The sequence below is a fragment of the Loxodonta africana genome, chromosome 14, assembly GCF_030014295.1.
Source record: "Loxodonta africana isolate mLoxAfr1 chromosome 14, mLoxAfr1.hap2, whole genome shotgun sequence".
In the NCBI taxonomy this organism is placed as follows: domain Eukaryota; kingdom Metazoa; phylum Chordata; class Mammalia; order Proboscidea; family Elephantidae; genus Loxodonta; species Loxodonta africana.
Genome location: NC_087355.1, coordinates 83,241,303 through 83,259,461, shown reverse-complemented (window position 1 = coordinate 83,259,461; position 18,159 = coordinate 83,241,303). Strand labels below are relative to the sequence as shown.

The following is an 18,159-nucleotide window of genomic DNA, read 5'->3' as shown; positions in this document are numbered from 1 at the left end:
CTGCACTGTCTGATCATGCGACTACATGGTGTCTTCTTGTTTCCTCCGTAGAGTTTTTGGTAGTGAAGCGGAAAAGAGGCAGGCCGAAGGGGTCGACGAAGAAGCCCTGTGCTGAAGAGGAGCTGGCAGAGCACGTCATGACTCCAGCTGAGAACAGTCCGCTGGCCTCAGAGGAAGGGAGCAGCCTAGCGCCAAGCAGCTTGGAGTGTAGCAAATGCTGCCGAAAGTTCTCCAACACCCGCCAGCTGAGAAAGCACATCTGCATTATAGTGCTGAATCTGGGCGAGGAGGACGGAGACGCAGGTAAACGCTGCCGAAGGCGAACGTGCCGTTTTCTCGTCAACAGATGGAACTGCTCATGGCAATTTATACTCTAACCCAAAACCCAAATTTATACTCTAGTACGTGGAAATAGCCTGTGTTTACACGGGTCTCCCCCATCTGGAAAAGTGCTTATTTTTATAATGATGATTATTACTGTAATTGTCTAGCCACTTCGTCACTTGTAATTGTCTTTGTCACTTCCACCAAATGACTGGGTTAAACTATGCAAATAAGGTACTTATGGCCCACCAAGGGGATTGGATAGCTTGCTAAATGTAAATAAGGTGCATGGTACCCTCGTGGGGGTGGGACCATGCAAGTAAGGTATATGAAACACTAACAAGGGGATTGGTCAGTTTTGCCATCCTGCAAGCCTTAAAGGGAGACGTGGAGAAAGTGAAAGAGAGAGAGAGAGAAAGGACCCGTGACACAGAAGACAGAGAGAGGCAACAGAACCAGGACAGAGAGGGAGAGCTGTAACACTGGAGACAGTGAGAAGCAGCGGTAGAGAAACAGTGGCAGCAGAATCAGACCAGCAGGAGACGGCGTGGTGTGTTTCCCGTCCCACAGAGCAAGAAAGCTGAGCATCTTTGGGCAGGCGGCCTGCTGGCAGAGTAGGGTGCCTCCAGGCACTTGGTGGAGTTAGTTTTGCTGACCCACAGAGCTAGAGCCAAATGCCTTTGGGCAGAAGCTTACTGGTGGAGTGGGGTGCCTCTGGGCACTTACCGGCAGAGCTAAAAGAGCTTTGAAACACTTGCCTGAGCTGGGCAGAGGCCAAGCCGAGGGGCCGAGGGCCAGAGAGAGCTGCCTGCAGCACAGCTGAGAAGAGGCTCTTCTGATCAAAGAACTGGATCCTGAGGCTTCCTGAACCTGCCCTGTAACCTGTTGTTGTTGTCAGGTGCAATTGAGTCAGCTCTGATTCATAGTGATGCTGTGTACGACAGAAGGAAACACTGCCCGGTCCTGCACCATCCTCAGAATCGTTATGTTTGAGCCCATGGTTGCAGCCACTGTGTCAGCCCCATCGCATTGGCAGTCTGCCTCGTTTTTGCTGACCCTCTATTCTACCAAGCATGATGTCCTTCTTCATGGACTGGTCTTTCCTAAAAACATGTCCAAAGTATGTAAGATGCAGTCTCGCCATCCTTGCTTCTAAGGAGCATTCTGGCTGCACTTGTTCCAAGAGAGATTTTTTTGTTCTCTTGGCAGTCTATAGTATATTCAATATTCTTCGCCAACACCATAATTCAAAGGCATCAGTTCTTCCTCAGTCTTTCTTGTTCATTGTCCAGCTTTCACATGCATAGGAAGTGATTGAAAACACTATGGCTTGGGTCAGGTGCATCTTAGTCTTTAAAGTGACATCTTTGCTTTTTAACACTTTAAAGAGGTCCTTTGCAGCAGATTTATCCAGTGCGATGTGTCTTTTGATTTCTTGGCTGCTGCTTCCATGGCTGTTGATTGTGGATCCAAGTAAAATGAAATCCTTGACAACGTCAGTCTTTTCTCTATTTATCATGGTGTGGCTTATTGGTCCAGTTGTGAGGATTTTTGTTTTCTTTATGTTGAGTCGTAATCCATAGTGAAGGCTGTGGTCTTTGATCTTCATCAGTAAGTGCTTCAAGTCCTCTTCACTTTCAGCAAGCAAGGTTGTGTCATCTGCATATCACAGGTTGTTACTGAGTCTTCCTCCAATCCTGATGCCCCATCTTCATATATTCTCATATATGACTTACTGGTCTGTAATTCTTCATATTCTCAAATTATTTGCTCTGCATACAGACTGAATAAGTGTGGTGAAATGGCACACCTTTCTTGACTTTAAACCTCACAGTATCCTCTCGTTCTGTTCGAATGACTGCCCTTTGGTCTATGTACAGGTTCCTCATGAACACAATTAAGTGTTCTGGAATTTCCATTCTTGCAATATTACCCATAACTTGTTTTGATCCACACAGTCAAATGTCTTTGCATAGTCAGTATTCTCTGCTTTCAGTCAGGATCCATCTGACATCAGCTGTGATATCCCTAGTTCCATGTCCTCTTCTGACTCTGGCTTGAATTTCTGGCAGTTCCCTATTGATGTACTGCTGCAGCCGCTTTTGAATGATCTTTAGCAAAATTTTACTTGTGTGTGATATTAATGATATTGTTTGGTAATTTCCTCATTCTTTTGGATTACCTTTCTTTGGAATGGGTACAAATATGGATCTCTTCCAGTCGTTTGGCCAGGTAGCTGTCTTCCAAATTTCTTGCATTCCAATCGCCAGTGATTATCAGTGCGTCTTGATTGCATGTTTGATCAATTTCAGACTATAGAAGTTGGTAAAAATCTTCAGCTTCTTCACCTTTGGCCTTAGTGGTTGGTATGTAAATTTGAATAATATAGTCATATTAACTTGTCTTCCTTGTAGGCATGTAGATATTATCCCGCCACTGACAGCATTGTACTTGAGGATAGATCTTTTTTTTTGTTTTTACCTTTTCTTTTTTTTTTTTATTGTGCTTTAGATAAAGGTGTACAGGGCAAATTAGCGTCTCATTAAACAATTAATACACATATTATTTTGTGACATTGGTTGCCAACCCCACAAAGCGTCAACACTCTCCCGTTCTCGACCTTGAGTTCCCGATTTCCATTTATCCAGCTTTCCTGTCCCCTCCTGCCTTCTCGTCCTTGCTCTTGGGCAGGTGTGCCCATTTAGTCTTGTATACATGTTTGCGGTACATGTATTATTGTTTGTTTTATGGGCCTGTCTAATCTTTGGCTGAAGGGTGAACCTCAGGAGTGACTTCAGTACTGAGTGTCTGGGGGACATAGTCTTGAGGCTTCTATGTCAGACAAGTAAGTCTGATCTTTTTTTGTGAATTTGAATTTTGTTCTACATTTTTCTCCAGCTCTGTCCCGGACCCTCTATTGTGATCCCTTTCAGAGCAGTTGGTTGTGGTAGCTGGGCACCATTCAGTTGTGCTGCACTCAGCCTAGTGGAGGCTGTGGTAGTTGTGCTCCATTCAGGATAGACCTTGAAATGATCTTTTTGACGACGAATGCGATGCCATTCCTCTCCAGTTTGTCATTCCCGGCCTAGTAGACCATATGACTTCTCGTTCAGAATGGCCAATATCAGGCCATTTCAGCTCACTGATGCCTAGGATATCCATCTCTATGTGTTCCTTCTCATTTTTGACAACTTCCAATTTTCCTAGATTCATACTTCATAAAGTCCACTTTCCTATTATTAGTGGATGTTTGCAACTGTATCTTCTCATTTTGAGTCATGCCACATCAGCAAATGAAGGCCCCAAAAGCTTAATTACATCCATGTCATTAAGGTTGACTCTTCTTTGAGGAGGCAGCTCTTCCCCATTCGTATTTTGAGTGCCTTCCAACCTGAGGGTCTCATCTTCCAGCACTATATCAGATAGTGTTCTGCTGCTAGTCATCAGGTTTTCACTGGTCAGTTTTTTCAGAACTAGACTGCTAGGTCCCTCTTCTTAGTTTGTCTTTGTCTGGAAGCTCAGCTGAAACCTGTCCACCAAGGCTGACCCTGCTGGTATTTGAAATATGGATGTCGAAGTGTTCAGCATTATAGTAACATACAAGCCACTATAGTGTGACAAAGTGACAGACAAGTGGTGGTGTAACCTTTTTTTCCCCTTATAACCCCCATAACTGTAAGTATGGTCTGTGAGTTCTGTTTGGCCATTCCAACAAATTATTGAACCTAGCAGAGAAGTAGAGAGTGCCATGGGAGAGAGGTTTGGTGTCAGAACTGGTAAGAAGTTTAGAGGGTGGAGGTGTGTCTGACGACCACCTCATAGGAGTCAGCCTTAGGCTGTTGATCTTGCTTCTCTTCCCGCTTGTGAAGTTGGAGGAGGTCAGACAGTTCAGCTGCCATGCCAATTTTAGGGTTGGTGTCAGAAGCAGAATTCACTGCAGTTCTAGACTCACGGAAACGTGGGACTCTGTAAGAGAAAGAACGGAGGGGCGTGGGGAGTGAAACTTGTGATTCTTGAGTGGTTACTTTGGTTATTGTTATCTGTGATGGCTGAAAGGAAAGTGAGAGATGTTACCCGGCAGGGGAGAAAAGCCACATCTGGAGTAGCTCCAGGCAAGGGCCAGGTGGCTCAATGGGATGACTGCTAGGCAGCCAGGGTCATCTGGTTCCATCCAGCCAGAGGCCCAAGGCCACAGGGATATGATGGCAAGATTGTTCAAGACCAAGGAACATGCTTGTCTCCTCAGAGCACTGGTTTGTTGTTGTTGTTGTTGGTAGGTGCCATCAAGTTGGTTCCAACTCATAGCAACCTTATGTACAATGGAACAAAACACTGCCTGGTCCCGCTATATCAGTGTTCTGCTGCTATTCATATGGTTTTTACCAGCTAATTTCTTTTTTTTAGACGTAAATGGCCAGGTCCTTCTTCTTAGTCTGGAAGCTCTGCTGAAACCTGCCCACCATGAGTGACACTGCTCATATTTGAAATACAACGGCATAGCCTCCAGGATCATAGCCACACACAAGCTACCACAGTACCACACACTGCCAGCCTTTGGCTGTTTCATACTTGAAAGATTAACTTCCTCCTCCTATTTTACCAGTCTAAAACAGACATTAATAGTTAGTCCTTCAATAGGGCAAAGAGTCTACAGGGTGAGGTTACTCAGGTACCAGCCGTTTAGGTCTGCTGTAGGTATCCATCTGATTTGGTCAGGTTCTCCAAAAGTTTGTCTCATCTTCACCCTTTCTGGCCTCCGATAAAATTTACCTGAGAGAAGACCATTCCCTTACTCTGAGCCTCACAAGTTATCAGCATAGCAAAACCTTTAAGAGACTTTAGGTTCGGCCACTGTACTCAGTCAAGCAGTACCTCTCCCTTAGTCCACTCTTTCACACTTTCAGCTTTTATAGTTGCAGTTTCTACAATCACCCAGTTAAGAGCCAACACTCACAGCTGAATCATATAGTCCTATCAGCCTTGTCCTCCACCCACTCTTCCCCTGACCCATCAGGAAAAGAGAAACTCTTCAGTGGGGATCCTCACTTTTCCCTCTCATTTTGATGGTAAGCACACCCATGAAAGCTTGTAAGCCAGCCACTTCATGCTGTTACTCCCCCCAGGACAATGTTTAACTTGCCCGTCCCTGTCAAACCATTTTTACAACGTTTTAATTGAATGTGTCATCTGGTTTTCGAATGCCCATGGGGTGCAGGTCGTGGGGGCTTTAAGTGGATGTTCTGGTGGTTGCAGAGTCCCCTAGGTGGTACAGACGGTTAAGCCCTTGGCTGTTTAACCAAAAGGTTGGCAGTTCAAATCCACCCAGAGGCACCTCAGAAGTAAGGCCTGGTAATCTCCTTCTGAAAGGTTGCAGTCTTGAGAACACTACAGAGTGCAGTTCTACTACTCTGCACACATGGGGTTGCCAGGAGTCAGAGTTGACTGGACAGCAACTATTTTTTTTTTTTTCCTGGGAGTTGCAGAATGCGTGAAACATAATCTCCGCCTTCAGTGAGTTTATGCCCTGGGTGGAAGGTTTGAAAGTGCAAAATGTGAAGTGGCAGTAAATTGGTAGCTAGAGAAAGCATTCTGATGGGAAGTCAGGATTGGCCTGGGTCTCACCGTTCAGGTGGGCTTTGGGGGGAGGGTTGGTGGCTGGATGAAACCATGTGAGCAGAAGCACAGAGATTAGGGTGCTCGAGGCCCGTGAGGTGGCTGACGACTAGACTGCACTGACATTCTTGAAGAAAATAAAAGATATCAGGGTATTTCCTCCAAATCGGCTCTGGGTTAGGCTTCCGTTCTGAAGCAACTAGAGGGAGGCTGAAAGGAACATGGACGTGAGCAGGGAGTGAAGCCACTGCCGTGTAGTACGTCTTGTCCATGGCCTTCTTAGAAGAAACAAGATAGCAGAGCCGCACTGGAGAGATGAGGGCCTCTGCTGTGGGTGCTGTTGTTTGGTTCTTGCACAAAACTATACTTGATATTTTAAGAAGCTCTTAGTGTGTGTTTAGTACTGCGCTGAGCATGTTTTGTGGGAGGCTGTACTGGTTAAGATCGTAGGCTCTGGAATATGGCTGCCTGGGTTTGAATCCCAGTTCCAGCACTGCTTATACTAACTGTATAAACAAGAACATTCAGCCTCACTTTCCTCATCTGTAAAATGGGAATATAAACAGTACTGTCTCATGTGGTTGCTTTGATGATTAAAAGATGATTAAATGAGAAAGGACTTGTAAAGTGCTTGGAACTGTCCTGTCAAAAGCATCAGTGTTAGCTGTTACTGACAGCTCTTCGCAGCCCTATGGGAATGGTTGTTGTTAGGTGCCCTCGAGTCGGTGCCAACTCACAGCGACCCTGTGCACAACAGAAGGAAACACTGCCTGGTCACGTGCCGTCCTCACAATCGTTGCTGTGCTTGAGCCCGTCGTTGCAGCTCCTGTGTCAGTCCGTCTGGTTGAGGGTCTTTCTCTTTTTCCTGACCCTCTATTTTACCAAGCCTGGAAATGGTACTGTTGGCCTTTTCCCATTTTACTGAGCTGTGAAGTAATTTGTCCAGGGCCCTTTAGCTAATAAAGGAAACCTGGCTTTTGAACCCAGGCGTCTGACGCTGAGCCCCAATTCTGAAACCCTTTACCGTAAATGCCTCCCAACAGTGAAAAAGCAAGGCCCTTAGAGTGTAAGGTCCTGGCACAGATAGCATGAGTTACTGAGTAATTCATCAGCTAACACTTACACACACCTCGGGTGGTGGCTGAGGCACGTTGGCAACATCTCTGCAGATGGTAGAAAATACAGGGCAGTGTCCCGCTCTCAGAAAGCTGCTCCTGAGACCTCACCAGGCTGCAGGGACGATGCAAATCAAGGACGAGGATTTGAGCAAGTTAAGGCGCCGGTGGCCGCTGTCCCCGGATGGAGTGTGAGCAGTCGTCACGTGAGAGGAGGGGGCAGAGAGTGCTGTCGCTGCAGAGGAGGCAGCGTCTTGTCCCCAGATGGTGTCCTTTTGGTAAATAAAGATAATCTTGGAAATGAGTTGGCCGAGGGCGGGGGATCGGGACATGCCTCCCCTGGACCTGGAACTCCAGTTTCCCCCGTGACGTAGCTGCTCCCTGGGCTCTGTCGTGGAGTCTGTCATCCTTCCTCTTGCTCTCTCACGTCTCGCTCTCGCACACGTGCCCTCACTCGCTTTTTTGTGCAGATAGTGGTTGCATTTTAATCAGAGGGGCCAGCTTTGGCCATCGGTAGCAGAAGGCAGCTGTTGGCCGTTTCTGCCCGGGTCCTTCTGAGAGTCTGACCCACGCGTTCCATTGTTTGTACCGACCAGGATTTTGTCAATCAGTTGATGAATGTTGAGGTTTTTTCCAATTTCTTGCTGCTATTAATGGTACTTTAACAAATATCCTTACGGGTGTGTGTATGTGTATACATGTGCATATGTGTATGTTTGTGTGTGCATACATATATGCATCTGTGTGGCTATTTCTTTAGAATCCATTCCTCGAAGTGGAACTGCTGGGCCAAAAAGCATCTTACATATCATCACAAATTTTCCCGTAGAGAGCTCACATCAATTTTGATCCGAAAAGTGTGTCAGAGTGCCTAGTGGATATTATCTTTTTTTTTTTTTTTTTTAAATACCTGAGTCAGAATTGACTAGACAGCAGTGGGCTTGGTTTTTTGGGTAATGATCCAGACCCCCACGTGTCTGTCAGTTTGTTGTGCTGTGGGGGCTTGCATGTTGCTGTGATGCTGGAAGGCATACCGCCAGTGTTCACATACCAGCAGAGTCACCCATGGTGGACAGGTTTCAGCTGAGTTTCCAGACTAAGACAGACTAGGAAGAAGGACAGTCTACTTCTGAAAAGAATTAGCCAGTGAAAACTTTGTGAATAGCTGTGGAATATTGTCTGATATAGTGCCGGACGATGAACCCCCCAGGCTGGGCACAGTGGCTGTAACAATGGGCTCAAGCATGACGACAGTTGTCAGGATGATGCAGGACGGGGCAGTGTTTCATTCTCTTGGACACAGGGTCGCCATGAATTGGAACCAGCTCTACGGCACCTAACAACAACAACAGTGATATAAATAAATAAAAATAATCCAGAATTTTACTGCCCAGGTATAACAGCGATTTAACTGTCCACAAACAGAAGAGCCTTCTCACTTCTACCTGCGTTTTTTTTCCTACACGTGTTTTACAGAAGTGGGATGATTCATAATGTTCTGGGATCGTTTTTCACTCACCAATGTGGCGGGTTAAGTGCTGTGGCTGCTAACCAAGGGGTCGGCAGTTCGAATCTGCCAGGCGCTCCTTGGAAACTCTGTGGGGCCAGTTCTGCTCTGTCCTGTAGGCTCGCCGTGAGTCGGAATTGACTTGATGGCAGTGGGTTTGGTTTTTTTTTTTTTTTTTAATGTGGCAGGTAGGTTTTTTCATGTCAGTAATTTTCATTTCACAAGGAGTTTTCTCGCACTTTCTGTGTTACAGATGCTGATTTCCATGTTTTACAACTATTAGCTCACTTAATCCTCATGGCAATCTTAAGAGGCAGGTGCTGTTATTATTCCCATTTTACAGAAGAGGAAAGGGAGGCCCGGAGGGATTCAGCAGCTTGCTTAGACCACACAGCCCGAAGCGGGGAGATGGGTTATGAACTTGGTGACCTGGCTTCAGGGGCTGTGCTTTTGACAACTGCGCTATGCTTTCTGAGAAAAAAAAGAAAGCGTGTATATATATGTCATTTTTAAAGGCTGGGCGGTATCTCATTTTATGCAGGGGCCATAAATTTTACTTTATCGGTCTCCGGTGGATGGACATTTAGGGTTGGTTTTTAATTTTGTCTCCCTGATAAAGAAACACTAACTACTCAGGTGAACAGTCTTGAGTGTGCGTTTTTATTATTATTTCTGCACTTGTGCCGTTATTAAGCAGCTACCTAGTGATGTAGTTGCTGAGCTAATAGGGCACGCCTTATATTTTGATACGTATACGTATTGTCCAGCTGCCCTGTACAAAGTTTGTATCAGTTATGCTTCTATCATAGGCTGTGTCCTCAGATCCACCTTTGTCGTTTATCCTGGGTTGTGTCAGTCTTCATCCTTGCTGACCTCATATGTAAGTGACCCTCTTTGGTTGTTTTAATTTGCGTTTATTTGGTGCCTACTGAACTGTCTTTTCACGTAAAAAAACAAACCAACCCCATTGCCATTGACTCAGTTCTGATTCATACTGACCCTGTAGGACAGGGTAGAACTGACCCATGGGGTCTTCTAGGCTGGGATCTTTATGGGAGTAGATAGCCAGGTCTTTTCTCTCATGGGGCCAGTGGTGGGTTCAAACCGCCAACCTTCCAGTTTTCAGCCAAGGGCTTAACTACTATGCCACCAGGACTCCTTGTCTTTCCACAGAGTTGTTAGCTGTTGTGTGTTCTGTGTGGTTGGGCATTCCTCATTCGTGTCCTTTACTTACTACACCTTTGGATTGTCGTATGTGCTGAAAATACTTCCCTCACAGTTTTTCATTTGTAATGTTGTTTTTTTTTTTTCTTTCGTTTTGCTGGTGTTCTAAGTTTCTGTACAGGCACCACTGTCAAATGTTTCGTATAAATTCCTTGCCTTTTTTTTTTAAATCATGCTTAGAAAACTCACCCACACCCCAAAATTATAAAAATGTGCTTCTGTATATTCCACTGCCATTTGTATGGTTGCATTTCTTACTCATGTCTTTGATCCACCTGGAAGTCATGTTTAGTGTAGGTTGTAAAGTAACATGTTTCGTATATTCATATACACACACATACACACTTGATCATTAAATATGGACAAAGGAATTATAGTAAACGCAGTTTGGTAGATGAAATCTTTACAATCATAGGCTCCGTAGAGAAAATGATAAGGCCTTTGTCAGTTTCAAGTCTTAAAAAAATTAAAAAATTTTGAAAAGTGAAAGTTTGTAGTTTGAAAGAATTACAGATTTACAGAAGTTGCAAAGATAGTACAGGGAAGTCCCCCATACCCTTCACCCAGTTTCCCCCGATAGCTACATCTTACATAACTGTAGTATAATATCAAAATCAGGAAATTGCCACTGGGGCAACGTGTGGGTCTAGGTGTGTGCCATCCTGTCACATTTGTAGATGTGTGCAGCCACCCTCGTAATCAGGATAGAACTGTTCATCACCACAAAGTCTCCTTTGTGCTACCCCTCACAGTCACCCCCTCCCCAGCCCCTGGCAACTCCTAATCTGTTCTCCAGCTCCGTAATTTTGTCTTTTTGAGAATATTGTACAGCAAAACCTGTGAAAGCCGGAACCTGTGGAAGGCAGAGACCTGTCAGAGAAGGAAAACGTAAATGTTTTCCACCAAAACGAGTGATAGAAAAGCAAGACTGCACCCCGTCAAGGGCAGCAAACCTTCGCGACCCAGAAAAATAAGGCAGTCCTATCAAGTTCTGGCTTTCACAGTTTTCACCGTATAGATTGGATCATACACTATGTGACCTTTTCAGAGTACATTAAAAAAACATTCTCTTTTAGACCTGATTTTGAATTTAGGCCCCATTTTCAAATTTTAGACCTGACTGCAAATTGTGAAGAATTTGAGGTCTAGAGGTATTAATTATTCAAAGCCACACAGCCCATTTGGGGTAGTGTCAGGGTAGGAACCCACATCTCCCTGCTCCTTCTCTGTCGCCAGCCCCGTCTATCCCATGGTGTCTTCAAACAGCATAGTATTTCCACCTCACGGATGTATATTTTATTTTTTTCCGTGCATCTATCTCAGATTTTTCTCTGACCTTATAAGAAGTGAAGGTTCCAGTCTGTTTCCCAGTGTTTGTTTTCTGCTCTGTAATTAACGAGGCAGTCTCTCCAGCCACGCAGACAGCCCGCTCCTCTCTAATGAGATTATCGGCTTCCCCCAGAAATACCTGTGCAGAAAATGGCCTCACATCCCATTGGTTTGAATGGCCGAACTGGGTTGTAATTTAATGAATACCAAGCGGAAAGGTAAAAGCACTGTGTGTTTTTCCCTTCCTGGCCACTGGTGAAGCCTCTAAAATATGCAGAAGTGACCTTATGCCCAGGCTGCCTGGTGGCTGACGGCCATGTGACTGCCCCGTGTTCTTTGTTTGCCAAGCAGGGTATTAGGAAAATTCTCCCCTAATTATTTTCATACATGCTCTGTAAAGAGCAATTTAGCGACATTTCCTATAGTTGACCTTGACGCTTTAGCTTGTTAAAACAATTTAAAGAAAACAAAATACTCTTTTTCCCTTTTTTTTTTTTCGGAGCCAGGGCAAGTTAAAATGACAGTTTTGCTATGTATTCAACGTTTATTTATTTTACTCTGCATTTGAATAGTAAGAGAAACCAGGAAAAGAAGATTTTTTTCCCCCGCCGTTATGTGGAACAGCTGGTGTTTTTGAAAAGCCATCTTGCGGGCTACAGAAATCAACATGTCAAGCTTATAAAAGTGGCTTTTCAACCTTTCTCGGCTTGTTATTGCTGGGGTCATTGTAAGCAAGAAGAGTGGCACAACTTTGCTTTCCTTCTTGTGAAACCCTCATGAAGAAGACAAGGTGTTTATCTTATGGTCTTACCTAAGACGCACCTAGAATCTTCAGGAAGGTTTTTTACAGCAGTATCGCCAGCCTCTGCCTTCTGCTGTGTATGTGTTAGCGAAACAGCTGACTTAATGAGTGGCTACTGTGGTTGAGAACTGTGTGTGTTTGAAAACCTGCAGGTGAGAGTGCAGTGCCTTGGTAGTGTCTGAACAGACAGTTGTTCTCTCTGGGGAGCTATATGACGGTGATGTCTGTTCCTCTTTGATGCCTTGCAAACCTTGCTTAGGAGCCCTGGTGGTGCAGCGGTTCGGCAGTCAGCTGCTAACCTGAAGGTTGGTGTGGCTGGAATCCACCCAGTGGCTTCTGGGGAGAAAGGCCAGCGATGTGCTCCTGTGAAGATGACAGCCTAGGAAACACTATGGGGCAGTTCTGCTCTGTCACGTGGGGCTGCTATGAGTTGGAATGGACTCGACGGCACACAACGAAACCTGGCTTTATCTCTGTCCTAACCAGGCAGGTGGAAGTCCGGAGGTCCTGTAGTACAGCGGCCTCCAGCCATCTCCGGTCTTCCGGATGCTTGTAAATTGGGAAATCTGCCCTGGCACAGTCAATAATCCTCTCCCCCGACTTTCCTCCTACCTCTCTGGCTGACCAGTCGCTTTCCTTCTAGACCTGCTCCCCGTAAACCCACCTTTTGCCCAGTGGGGTCACACCCTACTGCACTGGGTGGCTTCATCCAGGCCCCTGCCCACTGCAGGCTTTCTGCCCCACAGGGACCGTTGGTCCTGTGTGCTGGTGGCTTTTCCTTCCTGGAAGCCTCCCTCATCTCCTAGCCAGCTAACTGGCTCCCTCTCATTCTTTAGGGCACCAAACCAAAAAACCCATTGCTGTTGAGTTGATTCTGACTTGTAGTGACCTCATAGGACAGAGTAAACTGCCCCATAGAGTTTTAAGGACAGCTGGTGGATTCAAACTGCAGATCTTTTTGTTTAGAGGCTGAGTTCTTAACCACTGCACTACCAGGGCTCTGCCCTCATAAAAGTCCATGCTCATGACCTTTATTACAGGTGGTCCCCAGCTTAGAAACGCCTGACTTACAGACAGCTTGCACTTAAGAATGGGATGCCATGAAACCTATTCTACCAAAAATTTGAGTTAAATGCGTACAGTGGTTCATAATAACGTACACATGCACTACTTTGTGATGCTCATGAAAACATTGCTCGGTTTGGAAGTGTTTCTCAAGTATTTTATATGCATAAAAACAAACAAAAAAAACTGTTGCCGTTGAGTCGATTTCGACTTATAGTGATCCTATAGGCCAGAGTAGAACTGCCCCATAGAGTTTCCAAGGAGGACCTGATGATTCAAACTGCCGGCCTTTTGGTGAGCAGCCATAGCACTTAACCACTGCGCCACCAGGGTTTCCTTTGTATACATAGAAAGGTAGACAAACACTTGACTAACTGACGCTACGTGAGAACCATATGTGCCTGTTCTGACTTACCTGCAAATACTACTTAAAGACAAACTTGGGGACGGATCTCATTCATATATCGGGGACTACTTGTCCTCTAGGAACTTCCAGTGGGAGTCTCTGGGTGGTGCAAACACTTAAACACTGGACTGTTAACCAAAAGGTTGACAGTGCAAACTCACCCAGAGGTGCCTCAGAAGAAAGGCCTGGCAATCTACTTCTGAAAGGTCACAGCCTTGAAAACCCTACACAGAGTGCAGTTCTACTCTGCACGCGTGGGGTCACCGTGAACTGGAATCGATGTGGTGGCAACTGGTTTGATTTCTATTTTTTAGTGTGTGTGCAGTGATCATAGCACTAAAGATATTTGTTTGCAACTGTCGGTTTCTGGAATTGCTTTAGATGCAAATGGTTAAATGCTGGACTACTTTCCCAAAGGCTGGCGGTTCTAACCCAGCCAGAGGTGCCTCAGAAGACAGGCCTGGAGATCTGCTCCTGAAAGATCACAGCCTTGAAAACTCTGTGGAGCAGCTCTGCTCTGCACACATGGGGTCGCCACGAGTCAGAATCGGCTCTGCGGCAAGGAGTTTGGCTTTGTTGGTAATCCCTTTGAGGGAGGGCTGTGCTGCCCTATCCCCTCTGGTAGCAGGAGAGACCGGAGGACGTGAGAAAGCCTGAGGGGAAGGGAAAGAGAGAGTGATGTCTATTCAGCAGGTGGAGAGAATTACTGCGGGCCTGATAAGGTTTTAAACTGCTATATTAGCAGGGTGGAATGAATTGGTGGCAGAGTCCCAGAATATAATCCCTTATCAGTCTGCTGCTCTGACAACTGTTTGGGGCTTTTTATTAATGTGGTTGATAACACTTTACTCGCTGGGGTGTTCTGAGATTTAATTAGTTCTTGAGCAATTTAGAATAGGTACTTGAGAATATTAGTGCGGTGTTAATTAGAGATGAATGCATATGAACCAATTTCTACAGATGCGAGATTCCATTTCCATTTAACTCCTCACCTGCTCGTTAATAGTGCGACATACTTTGCTCAAATATTGTTCCATGTCGGGTACTCTGTAACAGAGCTCTGTGGGGAATTCAAAGGTAAAGCATACAGACTCAGATCCCTCTGTGCTTTAGGAGTGCAGGGTTAGAGAACAAGGGCAGATTCCCTCCTAAAAGAACTCATCCAAAAGTCAGGGGGGATGGTGAGCCAAGAGGAGCCTGGTGGTGCAGTGGTTAAGCACTCCACGCTAACTGAAAGGTTGGCTGTTTGATCCCACCAGCCCCTCCGCAGGAAAGGATGTGGCAGTGTGCTTCCATAAAGACTATAGCCTTGAAAACCCAGTGGGGACAGTTCTACTCTGTCTCATAGAGTCACTATGAGTTGGAATTGACTTGATGGTAATAGGCTGGTGAGCTAAGAGACAGGATGATTTGAGGCGGAAGGAATGGACTTGAGAGAGTTTGTATCATATGGACTCATTTTTCTTAGTAAGGTTAGAGAACATCTCAGAGTCGAAGGTGTGTGTGTGTGTAATTGTTTTGCTGTTTGATTGCCAGGCCTTTCTTCCGCACATGTGGTTCTAAACCCAAACCCAAACCCACTGGCATGAAGTCAATTTTGACTCACAGCAACCCTGTCGGATAGAGTGGAACTACCCCGTTGGGTTTCCAAGACTATAATCTTTACAGAAGCAGACTGCCACATCTTTCTCCCACAGAGCAGATGGTGGGTTTGAACCACTGACTTCTCAGTTAGCAGCCAAGCTCTTAAACACTGCACTCCCAGGGCTCCTTTGTGTGTGGTTAGGCTCTGAGAAAAATGGCATTTTTGAACCCTTGCTGTGGGTCATTCATTAATTCAACAAATGCACTGAGCAGTTACTATTTGTGTGCCAGCCACATGGTGGTGGCTGGGAACGTGGCATCAGGCGGGCAGAGGCTCGCGCCCTAGAGCAGTTGCTTGCAGTTAGTGGGCCAGATGGAACACTGCACAGCTCTGTGGGGGTAAGCATGCTGAGCATCCTGTAGAGTAATGCAGGGTCTTAGGGAGCTCAGTAAAGGTGATTCCAAAGCGGCCTGGGAGAGCAGGTGGTGGGGGGGGGCTCGTGGCTAAAAGCTTGGGCAGAGGTTAGAAAGCATGTGTTTGTTGCTGGTAATTTGTCATGAGTTGGCTCTGACTCATGGCTACCAGCACGAAACGTTGCCCGGCCCTGTGCTGTCTGCATGATTGTTGGTATGTTTGAGTCCATTGTTTTTTTTTTTTAATAATTTTTAATGTGCTTTAAGTGAAAGTTTACAAATCAAGTCAGTCTCTCACACAAAAACTTATATATACCTTGCCACACACTCCCAATTACTCTCCCCCTAATGAGACAGCCCGCTCCCTCCCTCCACTCTCTCTGTTCGTGTCCATTTCACCAGCTTCTAACCCCCTCTACCTTCTCATCTCCCCTCCAGGCAGGAGATGCCAACATAGTCTCAAGTGTCCACCTGATCCGAGAAGTTCACTCCTCACCAGCATCCCTCTCCAACCCATTGTCCAGTCCAATCCATGTCTGAAGAGTTGGCTTTGGGAATGGTTCCTGTCCTGGGCCAACAGAAGGTCTGGGGGCCATGAGCTCCGGGGTCCTTCTAGTCTCAGTCAGACCATTAAGTCTGGTCTTTTTATGAGAATTTGGGGTCTGCATCCCACTGCTCTCCTGCTCCCTCAGGGGTTCTCTGTTAGGGCATTCATTGGTTGTGGCTGGACACCATCTAGTTCTTCTGGTCTCAGGATGATGTAGTCTCTGGTTCATGTGGCCCTTTCTGTCTCTTGGAATCCATTGTTTTGATTCTTGTATCAATCCATCTCATGGAGGGTTTCCCTTGTCTTTGCTTACCCTCCGCTATACCAACCCTAATGTCCTTTTCTAGTGATTGGCCTTTCCTGATGACACATCCAAAGTACGAGAGCTGCAGTCTCTCCATCTTTGCTTCTAAGAAGCATTCTGGCCATGTAGGCACCATATTCTAAGCGCAGGAGTGGAAGGGGGATGGAGGGAGGGGCATTGGAGCGGGGGATGCCCGCACTGGGAGAGGGACCAGTGTGTGTTTAGGGCACGTGGCTGGAAAACCACCAGTAGTGGTTTGGCGATCTGAGGAGGCTATCACAGTGAGCAGTGGGGGTCTTACAGCATGTAAAGTAGGCAGTGGTGTAGGGAGAAGGGGGCGTATTCCACAGATGTTGAGAAGTGAAAACTCAGGACCTAGGCAGAGATTGGAGTGTGCAGAAAATGAGAAGCAGGGAGACGGGAGGGTGCTTGGGGTGGGACTTGACTGCTGGGGGAGATGGTGGCACCCCTGCCAATCTCGAGAACCCGGGAGGGAAAGGAGATTTAGGGGAAAGAGGATGAATTAGTTTTGGTCACATACTGAGTTTAGTTGACTGCAGGCTGCCCAGGAGGATGCTACCCATTGGCCTGGGTGAGGAGCCAGCAGGAATGCTGGGCTGGAACTGCCCCCTGGGGGCTCATCAGTGGATGGGGGTCATCAGGGGCACTGGGTGGAAGTAGATCAAAGCCCCAAGGGCAGTCTCGGGAGGACCCTGGTTTAGAAGGTGGTGGCTCCTGAGGAGAGTCCAGAGAGGTGAGGAGGCAGAAAGGCGTCCCTCGTGAGGAGAGAGAGAATGTGTCAGCAATGGTCGGCGATGCAGGGAGATGAAGTAAAGTGAAGCTGGGATGAAGAGTGTTGGTTTTGGAGATGGGCCTCCTTGCTGACCTGGGCAGGAGCAGCACCAGTGGAAGGTGGTCAGTGGGAGATGGTTGAGATGGGGTTGGCGTCAAGAGGAGTCAGGTGGAGGTGACTAATGGATGGCCAAGCAGAGCAGTCAGGACCCTGGCCAAAGGCAGAGGACTCACTCACAAGAGACAAGTTTGATCAAGGAACTATTGGTGACAGTATGGGCAGGGCTTGGGTGCAACACCCAGCCATGGTGTGGTCCTGGAGGACGTTGGTAACAATGAGGTGTTCCTACCACCCAGGCTAAGAAGGCAAGTGGGGAGACTTGTCACCAGAACTCCAAGTTAGAGAAAGGCCTGATGGTGGCTGTGGCCTTGGCTAGAGGGAGTGAGCCTGGAGGATAAGCCCCTGCGCCACTCTCCTCCCTCCCCTCATCTCCTGCTGGTGCCTTCACTGGCCATACCACCTAGAAGCCAGAGGGCAGTGGAGCCCCTGGTATGGCTTCAGAGGTCAGCTCTGGGGCCACAGCAGTGGAATAGAACAAGGAGAGAGGGAGGATGGGGATGGGGGGAAGGGAAACTCTCCAGAACAAGAGGCACTGCTTGGATATTTGCTAATTATCTACCCTTCAAAGGGACACAGGCATTGTCTCCCCGCTCTTAAGCCATCACTGCCTCTAAGTTTACACCCTGAAGGCCTCCCTGGGCTGTGGGGCACTGGCCCGGGTTGCTGCAGTAAAAGATCTCTGCCTCACAGGGTACGCGCATCTGCCTCCCTGGTTCACATTTGCATGCCACATCACCCAGCGTCATTGCTTTTTTAAGTACCGCCTTTTCAGAAGGAAATGAAATACAAAGAGCTGTGTTAATGTGCTGGGATTGAAGAGCAATACGGCCCCCATGTCAAGAATTTAAAAGTAGTTCTCAGAACCTCAGTATGTTGGCAAACACACAGGGTAGGTGGCTGGTGAGGCAAGTACTCACTTAGCTCTCTGTTATTAGTGCAGACAAAATGGAACCTTCCAGAAATGGTCATCCTGGCCTTACACCTGAGTTGGACATACACGGATCTTCAGACA

At 46.7% G+C, this 18,159-nt stretch overlaps 1 protein-coding gene across 6 annotated transcripts in view; it reads left to right on the top strand.

Annotated features, from left to right (window-relative positions):
- Positions 1-18,159, top strand: part of ZFAT (zinc finger and AT-hook domain containing) — a 223,437-nt gene that overhangs the window by 56,011 nt on the left and 149,267 nt on the right. For 4 of the 6 annotated variants that reach the window (XR_002785258.2, XM_010588560.3, XM_023546030.2 and 1 more), the window contains exon 3: positions 52-303. The exons of the other annotated variants lie outside the window; for them this stretch is intronic. Coding sequence is in view for 3 of the 4 variants with exons in the window: in XM_010588560.3 (XP_010586862.2) it covers positions 52-303 (252 nt within the window). In the remaining variant the exon portion in view is untranslated. The remainder of the gene's footprint in view (positions 1-51; positions 304-18,159) is intronic. 6 annotated transcript variants of the gene reach the window in all.